At 34.8% G+C, this 14989-nt stretch overlaps 2 protein-coding genes across 2 annotated transcripts; both read right to left on the reverse strand.

The window, feature by feature from the left end:
- Positions 1–524: 524 nt before the first annotated feature.
- Positions 525–9055, reverse strand: LOC124452227 (otoferlin-like). Its single transcript, XM_047002810.1, is given in 20 exon segments — positions 525–877; positions 1401–1548; positions 1789–1889; positions 1999–2033; positions 2036–2176; positions 2395–2494; positions 2654–2744; positions 2837–2887; positions 2971–3069; positions 3210–3298; positions 3965–4104; positions 4511–4668; positions 5004–5174; positions 5375–5466; positions 6083–6118; positions 6976–7101; positions 7196–7247; positions 7249–7328; positions 8371–8517; positions 9017–9055. Coding segments are annotated over 20 exon segments (1929 nt in total). The 3' UTR covers positions 525–844.
- LOC124452228 (otoferlin-like) lies at positions 9052–14660 on the reverse strand. The gene is made up of 14 exons (XM_047002811.1): positions 14596–14660; positions 14407–14503; positions 14102–14221; positions 13641–13793; positions 13407–13535; positions 13030–13084; positions 12866–12943; positions 12218–12399; positions 11938–12099; positions 11655–11780; positions 10229–10390; positions 9816–9987; positions 9221–9327; positions 9052–9150 (listed from the first exon to the last, which is right to left on the reverse strand). The coding sequence occupies exons 1-14, from the start codon at positions 14658–14660 to the stop codon at positions 9052–9054; spliced, it is 1707 nt and encodes a 568-aa protein (XP_046858767.1).
- Positions 14661–14989: the final 329 nt, after the last annotated feature.

Genomic DNA, 14989 nt, shown 5'->3' on the forward strand with positions numbered 1-14989 from the left:
TTCAATAATAAAAAGCTAACGGACTGTCTGTCGCTTGTTCATACATCATTTGTGAATAAAGAAACTATTTCTGGCAAAGCATTTCATTTACTTTGATGTATATCGTCTACATTTAAGTATTGACGTTTGTACTTTGCAAATACAAAATTCGCTCAGTTTAGTCATAAAAACTACTTACCTAGTATCTGCCGAACGAAGAAGATAATAATGTCATCAAACGAACAATTCTACTTCAATATTTCAGAATAAAAACTCTCATAAAACGAGATTTAGACAAGACTTTTAACCTCCGAAAACCAAAATGGTGAATTTTCCCGCTGATAATAACACGTGTTCTCACATGGTTGCATGCTACACGCGCGTTCCACGCGCAATAAGCACGAGACGTCTTCGCGAAAAGCACATTTATTGTAATTTACAATTACTGAAAAAGCAAACATTTCTACTGATGATGACATGTAACATTTGTCGAAAAGTTTAGATTAAATAATGTTTATTATTTACGGAGTGCCTATTGTCTTGTGTTTTACTAAAATTACAACTACTAATAATTACTTTATATATATCTTTATATATAAAGTAATTATTATACTAATAATTACTAATAATTACTTTATATATAAGTTACACAATATATATCATTTAAAATTATCTATATATATTAAACTATATATTAATAATTTGCAATTAATAAAATACAGCAGCATTGCACCACATGCAAAAACTGAAACTGAACATTTTGGAACTATAACACAGACAAGAAAGCCTAAAATATTCTTAATGATAAAATTTAATTCAAATGGTAATTAGGATTAAAATAATTATCAGAGCACATTCCAAAACATCAAGCATTGAATATCTTCTTGACAGTATACCCCTAGCACATAAAAGAAATGCTTGTCAATAGAATTTCATAGTTATGGCATACATATATTTTTTAAGTTTAAGACCAGAGGCCAGTTGCACAAAGCCTGGATAGCGTAATTCATGGAATAGTAAAATTTTCATAGTAAACTTGTGAAAAAATGGTGTTTATATTTTCTCTACGACAAAGAAACTTTGTAATCTTGGAAGCAATATTTCATTTCAGTGATTGCTCATTTCAAATCTCATACGTATTTTTCCTTTTTAAAAGGTTTTTAAGCCGCTATCCAATGGATAATGCTATCCAGGGTTCGTGCATCCGGCCCCAGTACTGTAAGTAACTTCGTTGGAAGTAATAAGTTACATGTAATTTTTAGAAAATTTTTGAGTAACAGTAACGATAACAAGTTACGTTTTTTTAGAAAGTAACCAACTAAAACTACTATCACCTACCGACATGGCCAATAGAAATACATATATAGTTAAAGTATAAATGGTTTTTTGTAAAGTTCAATGTAACATACTTTACCACTTACCGGCATGGAGTAGAAAAATAATCCCATAAGAGCAAGAAGAAGGAAAATAACGGCGAATTTAACGATGCAAATTTTGTAATTATTCCACAACATGTAACGCAGAGATTTCAACGGATTCATAAACCAAACAAATGATGTGTCAGGACGACTAAAATATAAGAAAACATGAAACCATACAGAAAATTTTAGAGCTCATAGGTAAACGGTGCATAGACAATTGACAATTTCTTCATCTATACACTGCGAACATTTTACAGAAAGCCTGTGTGCCGAACTAATAAAAATTTGTTAGCTGTATGGCAAGGAGAGATAAGCAATACGGCTAGAATTATCATCACCCCTTCAGCACGTACTCTTGAACGTGAAAACACGAATGTCATATACATACTTTGGTTTCGGAAGAGGTTCGGGTTCTTCACGACCTTTGCCTGCTGGTTTTTTCTCAGCTTCCTCTTCGGTTAACAGTTCAAACTCTGCTTCCAATTTTCCCTGAAATTCATAAAAGTTTGAGATCTTTTATAATAGCTAAAAAACAAAAACAGAAGTCAACACTTCTGTGCTTTTAAAGTAAATAAATCAAGACACAAAGTCTTCTTACAGACAGTTCAATTTCTTCCAAATCAGTGTTAACAGTAAAGGCCACCATCCTCTCATGTGCTTCAACTTAAACAAAGAAACATGTGGTACTGTTCCATCTTTCTTAACCATATCCAGACTGCATGTCTTCACTGATTTCGCCCCTCGTGGCATGCGGTTCAAGTCCAGCGAAAGATCACCTATGGTATTGTATCAATAGAGTGAACAAAGGATAGTGTATCAGTATAGTATAGTATAGGTAGTGTATAAGTGTTAGTTAATATATCAGTAGATAGTGCGTCAGTAGATAATGTATCAGTAGATAGTGTATCAATGGATATCATATCACTAGATAGAGGGTTCTAAATCAATCTACTTTTCCAAATATCAACTATTGTAAACAGTACGTCGTTCATACCAATAAAATCATCGGCAGAAAATGAGTCAGCATCCCATACTTGTAACACAATTCTAGGAGGAACCTTCTCCTCGGATTCATCCCACGAGAAGAAAGAAGCCTGAAATCACAAGGTAAACTAAATTCTAAAAATTAATAACCAGGCAATAAAAACGCCATAAATGAAGAGCGAAGGACAATGTTGCAATGCACCTACAGCCAACATTAAAAATTAACATGATTTTATCAAAGGTTTCGTTGTCGTGACGTAGAAAAATACCTTTCTATTGATGATAATGCGCTCCTCTGCTCGTTGGTAATTAAATGGAAAAATTAATCTCCAGTTGAAATTACCTTCTCCGGTCATTGATCTAAACCAGAAAAAATTCTTAGAACCAGGATTTGCTCCTGCTATGATGAAAAAAGCGATTCAAATGTAATCAAAGACAAAGAAGAGGCATACTTATAATGAACGTCGGTTTCTTGTTTCTCGTCTTTCATTCCTTCAATCCAACTAAAACACGATAAAATGAGCAATGAAGAACATGATGATTGTAACTATTTAAAGGATAGTCAGTTCATTTAAAATTTACCAACCCTTTAACAAAAATATCGCTGCACTTCTCTCCAGTGATAACATTCGTATCGTCCATGAGAACTTCATCTGTGTTCCAAATCACAATACGAAGTTCATAACTAAAGTGGAAACATCGCAAGACTTATATATCCAATCATAATCGTGACGACACAATCAGATGTTTTCTCTGAATTTGATGCAGTAGTTCCATGCCTACTTGAAAAGTTCTCAAAGTCTTCGAAAAATAATTTCAATGTACCTGGTTGGCTTTCTAGGTGTGATATCAACAGGAGCACCGGGGGATTGCATGTCTCTCGGAAACATATCCACCCACATTTCCACTTGCCCCTGCAAAAAATGCTTTCATCAAAGTACTGCAAGGCTATGCGCAAAAAATTGCAAGACTTTAATTGTTTCAACATAGTTGCAAGAAAGCTGCTGGTACCACCTGTGAGTAAGGTTCCTTTTAATGAGTTTTGTAAGGAAGCTTCAAAGTAGAGCACTAGCTCCAATTAACCACGTGCACGTATAAAAAATACAGCTTTACATTATTGTTCTCAGCCGCGAATTTGTCATAGTGAATGACACTTGAATAGTTCTTAAAAGAGTTGCTGAAAACTTAAATAAAGCTCTAAAATTAAATTAAACGATTCAATGCAGTTTTAAAAACTACTAATTGTCGTTCATCGTGTTAAACACACTGTTCAGAGAAATGTTTAAGTTTGTAACGACAACCAACTCTTAGCAAAACATTGCGTTGATTACGGCTCGACTCAGGTACTGAAGTCAAAAATTAAAACACCAAACCAAGCTACACAGTTCATGTAGTTAATGTGAGTGACGTGACGTCATTTCGAAGAAGGTTTTCTACACATGAAATTTCACCCGGTGGAAGTTTCAATTTTTTGCAACTTCCAGTTGTTTTCATACATTTTTCCACTTAATAAAAATTCAATTTCACCGGGAATGACTGGTAATTTAAAAAAATCACAATTAAACATTTTACATATCAACCTGTTCCACTCCAGGTTTCTCAGAACAATAAAGAAATCTCGTTTCCACGTGCTCGGGAACAAGATGATGGTCAGGTATTACTTTATGCATGTTACGTAAAACCATCAGAGCCGACGGCTCGTCTGACTGCTTCCAATTACCTAAAGAATGATGGCTATGTTGTCATATACTACGATGACTAAAATATCCACAAATCATAAGCATAGACATCATGCACATTTTTAAAATTATAAAACGAAAAGTAATATCCCCTGCTGGGGCAAAATGATATGACACCATCCAGCCTTTACACTGCTGGGGCCAGTATCACAAAGCAGCAATAGTATAGATAGTCCTATCCACTGGATAGTGTATTTTTCTCGCGTATTAAGTTGGTTATGTTTGAACAACGTTTTATTTTATTGATTGCCCACTTCAAACGATATCTTTTAGTCAATTTAACATGTTTTTGAAATTTTTCAAAAAATTCCCATCCAGTGGTTAGCGCCATTCGGACTTCGTAAAACAGGCCCCAGACACAGAATTTCAAAGAAAGATATTTCTCACCAGACTCATCTTGAATTTGACCAGCGGCTTTGAACGTGACACCTTCCACCTGACATTTGCCGTTGGTATAATGAGGACCTTCTAGTCCTTCATCTTTACATATTTTACCCAATATGTGAGTGGGACGTTGTGGATCTCGCCATTTGTTGAAACCGAATCTAAATGGAAAAAAAATGTCATTATTCCAAACATTTGTCAAAACAGAACAGTAATGGGGTACTTTATAAACAATTGCCTATTGACCAAAAATTGTGAAGCTAAAAGAATGGAGTGAATTTAGCAGCAAAAGTGAAGAGCAAAACACAATTAATTTCCCAGGAATGGCCCGATGTTCATACGATCGTAATATTCATAGATGTACTATACAATATAGCTGTAGCATGAAATGAAAGCAAAGTGGTAAAAAACACTTTTTAACTAAACTGAGAGAGGGGGGGTCGATTTAAACCCAAAATCATTATTTCTAATTTATTTTTACAAATCACACTCTTACGTTGTAAACTGTTCCTGCAAACCACAGGTAGCTCGATGTCGACTGTAAAATCGATTCTCCAAATCGACTTTGGTTTCACCAATGAAATCATCGCTACCAACCAAATCCCAATCATAAACACCAACGGTAAGAATTGAGTCCATCGGGATTAATGCTTCGAATTCAAACGTTCTGTCGAACAAAGAACATCGTAGTTGAAGATTGCTATTGTTAAGAGAGGAGATTGCTATTGTTGAAAAATCCTTAATCTTGCAAGATTTCGAAAAAACTTGTTACAAATGGATTTATATGTTGAGGAAAGAGTTATGGCAGTTGAGCTAAGGAACGGGAAAGAGTTACAAAAGACGAGAGTAATATTTTGTCTCTAATACCTTCCAAATATTGGGTTCAACTGTTTTGATATGTAATTATCACGGTCTTTGACTTTTTGTTTTCCCAATGTTACAATTAGGTATGGATCAGCCTAGAAAAAAACAATTCCTTGTTTGGATTTTAAACACAAAAGCACGATATCATTTGATATCAAAGACTTCAGAATTTCCTGTTAAAGTGATCCACTGCATTTTGACATTAACTATGAACTATCAAGTAACTGTTATATGAAAAACAGTAGAAGTTTATGTGAATGAGATCCTGTCCGTTTTTACGTATTTCACGATAAAATCTCCATGAAAAAGTAAATTCATTGCTCACGAGGCCATAACTTCCTTCAATGACCAGTTGAGTAAAAACCAACGAACAAGAGGTTTTCAATATGAACATAATAGCTCAACATAAGACTTTTAAAAAAGCCATCGCAATAATAAAATAAAGAAAGATAAAAGGTTTTTTAATAATATTAATAATATTGATAATAATATTAATAATTTTAATAATATTAATAATAATATTGCGATGGCTTTTTTAAAAGTCTTATGTTGGGCTATTATGTTCATATTGAAAATTCGCTTTCCGCCTGGCAAATTTCGAACGATTTCGAACAAGAGGTTTTGAAAATTTTCGGGAATACATTTTCGGGAGTGCCTCACCAACATCTCGTGGCAATGAGCGGTGAGCTAATGCTGGGGACTGAAACCTACCTTGCCGTTCGGATCTGAAGGATGAAGGTTTAATGCCTAAAAGATAAACGTTTAAAGTGTATGTTTGATTATCATTGTATAGAGCGATTATGAGTTATGTAACATAAATACTCACAGTAAAGTTTAAATAGTTATAAATCTTATGCATTTAAAATAAACGACAAAATCTTTTATAATAAACATGTCTCGATGTTTAAAATTTAAATGCATAATTAATCTGGTGCTTCTGAGATCACGTGGTTATAAATCTTAATCTGAGCCATGCAATAAGAGACCAAAAAATGATTTAAAAATTTGGAGAGAATTTGTACACAAACATCCTACATTGTACATCAAACAATAGGTTGTACACAAACATCTTACATTTTACATCAAACAATAGCTTGTACACAAAACATCCTACATTGTACATCAAACAATAGATTGTACACAAACATCTCACATTTTACAGAGGGTAAGGATATTCTATCGGAAAATCTTTTAGAGGCAATTAAATCTGTATGAAAAAATGGATACCTTGATTAAATGAAATCATTAGTACAAAGATTCATTTCATGCAGAAATCAGCTTTTGAATCATTTCCTACACTTTTTCAATAAAGTTAGTGAGCAATTAAAAACAATTAATGCCTCAACATTTGGACATGGGATGTTAGCGTACAATTTAAAAATGGACTCTAAAGATTTCAATAAGTTCTCAAAGGATGTCATAAAAGTATTTTTTCATAACTTCAACTTAATGTATAATTAATTTCATTAAAAGATAAGAATTTTCTTTTCTGAATTCCTTCATTTCAATATTAATCTTTTGAAGTCTTATGGTAAGTATCAATTTTTGAGAAACTTAAATCCCTCGACTCATCTTCATCCACTTAAGCAGTACTCTAACGTTACCTTGACGACGTATACTCGCACCAAAACGTTAACAGGTTCGTTGCTAGGCAACTTCCGGAAAGTACCAATGACAGGATCGGTTTCAACATTCTCAGGTAAAGGATATTGCCAAACTTTGAGGGAGCCCTGAATGATATTTCACATCGTGAAAGAAAACTGTCCAATACAACAAACAAGAAGAAATAATACAACATTAGCTTTGTTTCACAGATGAACAAACCTTAAACTTTCCGACTACCCGGTGTTCGTCATCATCTTCTTCGCTAGTTTTTCCCTCGATATAGCGAAAATGAATGAAGCCAGTCGTTGAAGCCGTTGAATTCAGTAATATTTTCCAATTCGGTATGATATATCTACATGTTTAAAATGACATTGCTACATTATTGACAGAATTGTTGACTTCGTGTAATATATGTAGTGTGAAAAATTTCATTTTTCATTTGGGATTTATCACGTGAAGAGGACGTGACAAAAATAAGTGGACAAAAGAAAAATCAAGGTTAGTCTTCGTACGGTCGTTTGATAAACAGTCCGTGTAACAGTCACGTGGAAACATGAAGAATACGATGTTATATCTTATCCAATAATATTCATTAATAATCCTCTAGAACCTACTGAAAAAATTAAGTATGTTCCATTAAACTAAATAGTTCTATTATAGTTCAATGGTACGTTCATCTTATATACCTTGCAATGCCAGAGCTCTTAAGTAAAATACTAAGACCATCACAAATAACCCTATGTGACCCTAAGTAACATAATCATAAAGCTAACTATCTTCAAGCCATTACTACTTTTCTTCTATGCTATTAGAGCAACGATGTTTAAGGATTTCAATGGAAACAAGGATAACAATTGTCAAGGAAGGATAACAAGAGTCAAGGAAAGATAGCAAGAGTCAAGGAAGGATAGCAAGTGTCAAGGAAGGATAACAAGTGTCAAGGAAGGATAACAAGAATCAATGAAGGATAACAAGTGTCAAGGAAGGATAACAAGAGTCAATGAAGGATAACAAGTGTCAAGGAAGGATAGAAAGTGTCAATGAAGGATAACAAGTGTCAAGGAAGGATAACAAGTGTCAAGGAAGGATAACAAGTGTCAATGAAGGATAACAAGTGTCAAGGAAGGATAACGAGTGTCAATGAAGGATAACAAGTGTCAAGGAAGGATAATACGTGTCAATGAAAGATAGCAAGTGTTAAGGAAGAATAACAAGTGTCAAGAAGGATAACAAGTGTCAAGGAATGATAACAAGTGTCAAAGAAGGGTAACAAGTGTCAAGGAAGGATAATACGTGTCAATGAAAGATAGCAAGTATTAAGGAAGAATAACAAGTGTCAAGGAAGGATAACAAGTGTCAAGAAATGATAACAAGAGTCATGGCAAACAACCTACTTTAATGAGGGGGATATTTTTCTTTCGTTCAGTTCGTTTTGAAACTTCAGGTAGGACGTTCTTCTCCTTCTTCTTATCTTTTTTATCTTTTTTGTCATCTTTTCCATCTTTCTCCTGTTCCTTTTTGTCTTTTTTACGTTTCTCCTCCTGAATGATGGAAATGTGAACGAACACGATAAAGCATCGAATTTCAAATCTTCTTCTTGATACAAAGATCGATACAATATTCTATATTGATCCCGTTGTATAACAAATTATTCTTGAACATTAAAATATTCCAGCAAAGATAGCAGTTTCTCTTAGTGAAAACTGTTGTACTTTAACGTGTAAATGTAAATATTTTTTAATAAAAACTGCAAGCTGTGATATGTCACTCATTGATTATTTTTTCCTTTTTATGCATTGCTTTAAGAGGTCTTTGGTATCGAAAACATGTCATTCGATTGTTAAAAGCCTCATCTTTAGGAATGTGAAAAACTGCTTTCATAAACTGAGAAATTCACGTAAAATAGCGTGTTGAAAATGGGTTACCTTTTTGTACACATTCTGTTTAAACTTTACAACAGTTGAAACGTTTATAAAATCCAGTTTGAAACAAAACTAAATTATATAAAATAGCTTATTTCGCATGACAACAAAATGCTACCTTTTTTCTTTCTTGCGCTTCGGCGTCTAAAAACTTCATAGTTTCATAGTATCTAGACCACCAATCAAGAGTGTCCTCGCCATCATCTTCATCTTCTTCTTTCTCTTTTCTTTCTTACGTTTATCGACCGTATCCTTAAAAATGATAACTTTTTTGATGCAAGTGATGTGAAAGTCTCGACTTTCTTAAAGAGTTCTTTCTCACCTGGACATCGGGTTTTTCCGGAGCATCTTCGCCAAAATCCGGTTCATCGATATTTACGATGACATCCTGCGCTTGGGCCGCCGTGATGGAGTCTCTCGTTTGCTCTTCTGAAAGATCACAGAAAATAATGATGTGAATCATTTTGTTAAAGATCAGACTTATTACCCAGGCCTAACGCGCGATCTAGACGAACATATATCAGCCATATATGGAGGATGTATCTTGCAAAAAAATATTTGTCATTGTCTCTCGATCAAGCAGACTAAGTTTAGTTGCTATATGGTCGGGAACACATTTCAACAGTGTCGTAAGATTAAGGAGAGATAGAATTTCAGTCTAGTTCTAGCATAATAGCGTCCAGTCCAATCTTATCTAATCCCTAATCTTATCTAATTTGTAATATCTAAGATCTAATATCTAATCTCTAATCTTATTTAATCTCTAATCTTAGCCAATCATTAATCTTATCTAATCTCTAATCTTATTTAATCTCTAATCTTAGCCAATCATTAATCTTATCTAATCTCTACTCTTATCTAATCTATAATCTTATCTAATGTATAATCTTATCTAATCTTTTCACGATTTCTTTCACCTGCGGTGTTAGTGATGGAAGGTCTCTCGATGGGTTCGCCAATTTTTGGAAATCGATATCGATGTAAAGAATTGAGCACGTGAGTACCAACCAACGTGAATCTTCCAAATGTACGACAGTCTCGGACACAGACGGTCAGCGGTGGACAGTATCTTTCGTTCTCGGGCAACTCCTGTGAATTCGAGTTAAAATTTTATATGAAAAATTGTTATTTTCTATTAACTTTGATAGAAAAACCTTAAACACCCTAAAAATATAAGGTGTGTTAGGCAAATACATGGTAAATAGTGCGTTCGTAATGTTCACTATAAATGTCCTTCATATTTATTCATTTCTTTATGAATTATTGTAAAAAGAAATGTATCTTGTGATTCATACTTTCATGACAAAACAATAATAATAAAAATACCTACCACGTCAATAAAGGCAACTGGATTTTGAAAGTTCGGATTTCGTCTTGCATTTGCAATAACCGTAGATTGTATGACTTCACCCGCACATTCGATGTGTACTTGAGGACGATCCACAGTTTGTAGATTCAATCTCTTCATTTCGCGCACACCCCAAAACAAAACCTGAAATAAAGCGATATTAATCCACCTTTCCGACGGTAAACACACGTGTCAAAATTACGAGATCAAATTACCAAATTCGGACAATCAAATGGTCGGATATAGTATTATATTTGTAGAATAGTGGCAATAAAATAGAAAGAAGATGCTCTTGGGGCATTTGTAAATCTTATTTTAGAAATCCAGAACGACAAATTATAAAGGCAAAAGGTGTAAGAGAGAATAAAAACCATTTTCCGTCAAATCAAAGGGAAGCTTGTATATGACATGTAATATGCAAATACAAAGTCATAGAGAAAAACAAAAACATTTCTAACATTGTCACTGATATTACGAGTGTCGTAACAAAGTGTTGATGAGTTTGATATGCATTTGTCAAAATAAGCTTAAGAAGACAAAATGCATGCCAAAAATATAAGATTCGAAATTGGCTAAGCCCACATATAAGCATCAATTTCAGATCTCACTCCGTCACAAATATAAAAGAAAAAACACACTCCAAAAAACATCATCTTGTAAACTCAAGATTCGAGTTATAAAAGCAAGAGACAAAATTTTTGATAAGTTGATTTGGTAATTCTTAAATAACGCCCGTAAAGGCCCGTAACAATCCTAACAAGAAACCTATTAGCGCGAAAAAATGCCAGTATTCAAGCTTTCCTTCGATCGTTATGCTTTTCTAACCCAAAATGGTTGATATTTACTGTTATGCCTTCTGCCTTTATAACTAATCGTTCGGAATAACTAGAATCAGATTCATAAATGATCCAAAACTCAAGAGCATCTCCTATTTTTCCGAAATTTGTAATTTCATACTAAAACACGACGTCAAATCTAATACAAAGAGTTCGTGAAGTGCTGAGGTAAAAACTTTTTAAAGACAACAATAAAGTTTCAAGGACAATTCCAAACGTTAAATTTACTCAAACATATTACGCTACGGTAAGTCAAACTTTTCTTGAGTCACGTTTTAGGAGTAGTAATTATATCGAAGAAATCTTTTCGTTTCTGCTTCTGCGGGGATTGGGTTTATAAAGCTTCCACTTCACTGGGTTGGAAACACAAAAAAAAATTTAAAAATTTAGCAGCTCAAAGCATACATCCTGTACAGTTGTCTAGACACTACGGAGTTGATTTCATTTCAATTTTGGGGGGTCATTTAAGCACTTTTCGAGCACTTTCTTCAAGTGCCCTTAAAAATTAATTTTCCACTTAAAGATTTTTCGAGGGCTTTAAGAACATACAAAAACCTTGTAATACACGTTACCTCTATCCTGTGCTTTTTCATAACTGGTCTTATACCCTCGGGTACACGACATACTGGACCATCGAGAGTATCGACCGGCTCAATCTTGGGCGGCATGAAAGACTTTACAGAAAGTTTATTTGCCACCTGTATACAAATATAGAAAAAATGTTTACAGTAAACTCAAACACAGACAAGCAGCAATCTTGTTTGAGAGGTCAGCTGACCACTCGCACCCACCTCATTCCCAAAACCAACTGGAAGTAATTCAAATACAATAAATATGCAGCAATGTCAGACTTACTTCAAGTAGTTCAAACGCAGCTAGCAGTTCGCCTGCCTTCTCTTCACCACGAAATACTTGAAACCACTCCAAAGCAGGGGGGAAGAACGGTTTTTCATACGGTTCATTAGCCATCTTTACGATGGGTCGAGCTAACGCACGACCAATGAACTCGGAGTCCCCCTAAAAGAATTGGCATATCAGTTGTAGTACGGGGGGGGGTTAGGTATTTGTGAAGAAAAAGCTAAAAAACCTAATCCATTGTCAGGTAAAACTAGTGAAATTAGCCGCATATACAAACCCCATAATCTTTATCAAAAATCTCGACGACAATCGTAGGTGGATTTACTGCTATTTCATTCACATCCCCCATGAGAAAGACCTCTTCAAAGACAATCGTTTGATCCCAAGTCGGGCTTCGCGTCTCCCACACAACATAGGTCTCAGCGATGAAATGCGTAAATATTACTTTTGCAAATGCATCTACCAATATCGGAAATTAGTTAACAGTTGAAGTAGAATAATGGCAGTAATCACGACAACAAGCAATACACTTTAGACGATGTCTAGATAAAATATTGTTACATGATTGTAAATGTAGATCGTCCAGGTTGGTATAGTCCTGAGAAGGACTGTTTTTGTTGTTGTTGACTGACGTTTCGACAACCTTAGCGGTAGTCATCTTCAGAGTAAAAAAAAACAAAAAAAATACTTTTCGAGTCACTTGACTCTGAAGATGACTACCGCTAAGGCTGTCGAAACGTCAGTCAACAACAACAAAACAGTCCTTCTCAGGACTATACCTCGACGATCTACATTTACAAACATGTAACGATACTCCGGGTTCAAACCGTTTACTTTATAAAATATTGTACTAAAAACTCGAGCTATTCTGAACCGAATTCTGCCTTCACAACGTCTTCTCCTATAATGAAAACTGCATACATACCTGAAAGACCAGAAGCGTCACTTCCAATGAGACTCCTTGCTTGGTACAAATGTGACCGAAGTATGAATTTTCGTTTATCTGTTAAAAGTACAAGTAAATAGAAACGCCATGAGCAAAAAACTAAAACTTATACGAAACTGGCCGAACTACAGCAAGTTACAAACCTTTATAAACCAGTTCATTTGGTGGCGGAGCCATTAATTTATGAGCATTGCGAGGCTGCAACAAAAAAAGATTTGTCTTGAAGTACCGAATTCCTTTGTCTATACAAGCCCTCTCTTTATAAAAGTTTATATGTTCCTTTTCAAGGGCTTATACAAGGTTATATATTGAAGGGAGGGGCTAATGCATGGAGTACATTATACTGTAAGGATCTGTAAGCATTAAACCTTTAAATACAAAAGCTTGTACGCGGCTGCGGAATGAGTTGAGTGCTATGATTGTGGTGAGTTTATTCACGAAAAGGCTTATGCTTATAGAATAAATGTGAACGTTTCAGACGCAAAGAACTAAAGGATGAATGAGATTTAGTGATTCTTACAATATCGTAACCTTTGGGTGCATCTTTAAGATAATCTTTCTTGTGCTTGTGTAAACCCAACCATATCATTATGTTGAGCTTGGATTGAATTGCCCAACCTTTAGGACCCTCACCACGTTTGCCTGGTAGCTACAATACAGAAGAACTTTATTATTGATTATACAACCAACAGTTCTAACCAACACTCAACCACATTCATAATCCTTAACAAAACTAGAAAATAATTATGCTAACTCGGAGAAATAGTGTTTGCATTCGTCCCGAGTCCTTTCCACGCTCCTCTTCCACGAGCGAATACAATACGTGTTGAGCGGGTACACGCGTGTAGGCAACACGTTTATTACCGCACAGCATCCAGATGAAGATATCAGGTAGGCTGTCTTGGGGCTAAATGTCGAATGAAATTAAACGATTTATGTAAAGGATTTCAGTGTGTGAATGTTGTAAAGCAGGGTAAAGATGTCTTGTAGCTAAAATTCTTATATCAACAGTCAACGGCAGTAATGCAGCCGTCTTCCAGTTTTGGTCCTGCAGTAAAAACTGCGAGACATTATAATTCTACATTTCTGTAGCAATCTTTTGTTTTCTCTGTAGGTGAATATCGAAAAACGTACGTATCAGAAGTAAATAAGTGAACCTGCTACGTCACTGGTCACATGATTGAGTGTAAAGAATGTAAAACGTATCAGAATAACCTCAGAAGCAATGTTGAGTAGTCGCTGTAGTAATCCATTTGCTGTTTTCATATTTTCCTTTGCGTGTAGGTCATTCCTACAGCTCGTTTTCAAGTCCGACGCCTCCTGCATAACAGCTCCCTGAAAGTAGAAACATGTGATAAAACACGTGATAAAACACGTGATGAAACACGTGAGAAAATAAAACCCTGGTGCTTCACTTCAATGATTTACACAGAGCACGTAGAAATTTTGTGGGAATTTTAATGAGATCGATATCATCATGACCATAATTATGTGCAATTTGATGAGAAACACATTCTTACAATTTCATAATTGCACAGTTTCAAACGTTCTTTATCCAATGTCGTTCGTCCAACATGAGCAGCAGCGGGAACAGATTTGATCAAGTTGAGATAATTGCTACGAAAACAACATCAACACAACAAGTTATCAAATAATTGCTCAATATTTCTATATATTTTATAGTAAAGATACAACAGTTTTATGCCTACGTGCAACCGTTGACGAGCTCTCCTAGAACTCTATTCAACCATTTGTGTGTATCGGGTAGATCCATTTTAACTCTTTCTGAGATGTCGATCAAACCATCCTCCTACAAATGCAATGTGCCATTGGTTAATTATAACCACTGAGCTATATATGTATTGAATGCTTGCTCTGTTAAAGTGCTATTGGTTGATTACAACTACTGAACAATATAAATATTGAAGGCTCGCTCCATGGACATGCCATTGGTTAGTTATGATGTATAAAAGGCTCGCTCCATTGATGTGTCATTGGTTAGGTACAACCACTGAACTATATATGTATGTATGTATGGAAGGCTCGCTCCATTACTTAAAAATTTATTAGTAAACATCTAAAGAAAAACAAAAAGTAGCTCAT

This window comes from Xenia sp. Carnegie-2017, unplaced genomic scaffold (genome assembly GCF_021976095.1).
Source record: "Xenia sp. Carnegie-2017 unplaced genomic scaffold, XeniaSp_v1 HiC_scaffold_24, whole genome shotgun sequence".
In the NCBI taxonomy this organism is placed as follows: domain Eukaryota; kingdom Metazoa; phylum Cnidaria; class Anthozoa; order Malacalcyonacea; family Xeniidae; genus Xenia; species Xenia sp. Carnegie-2017.

Bases quoted from the DNA above. Each gene is read 5' to 3' on its own strand.
- LOC124452228 (XM_047002811.1), bottom strand. From the start codon at position 14,660: ATGGATCTACCCGATACACACAAATGGTTGAATAGAGTTCTAGGAGAG. The intron at 13,085-13,406 runs GTAAGAATCACT...TTTTTGTTGCAG, and splicing joins CACCCAAAGGTTACGATATT to CCTCGCAATGCTCATAAATT. The intron at 12,400-12,865 runs GTATGTATGCAG...CGATATTGGTAG, and splicing joins TGACGCTTCTGGTCTTTCAG to ATGCATTTGCAAAAGTAATA.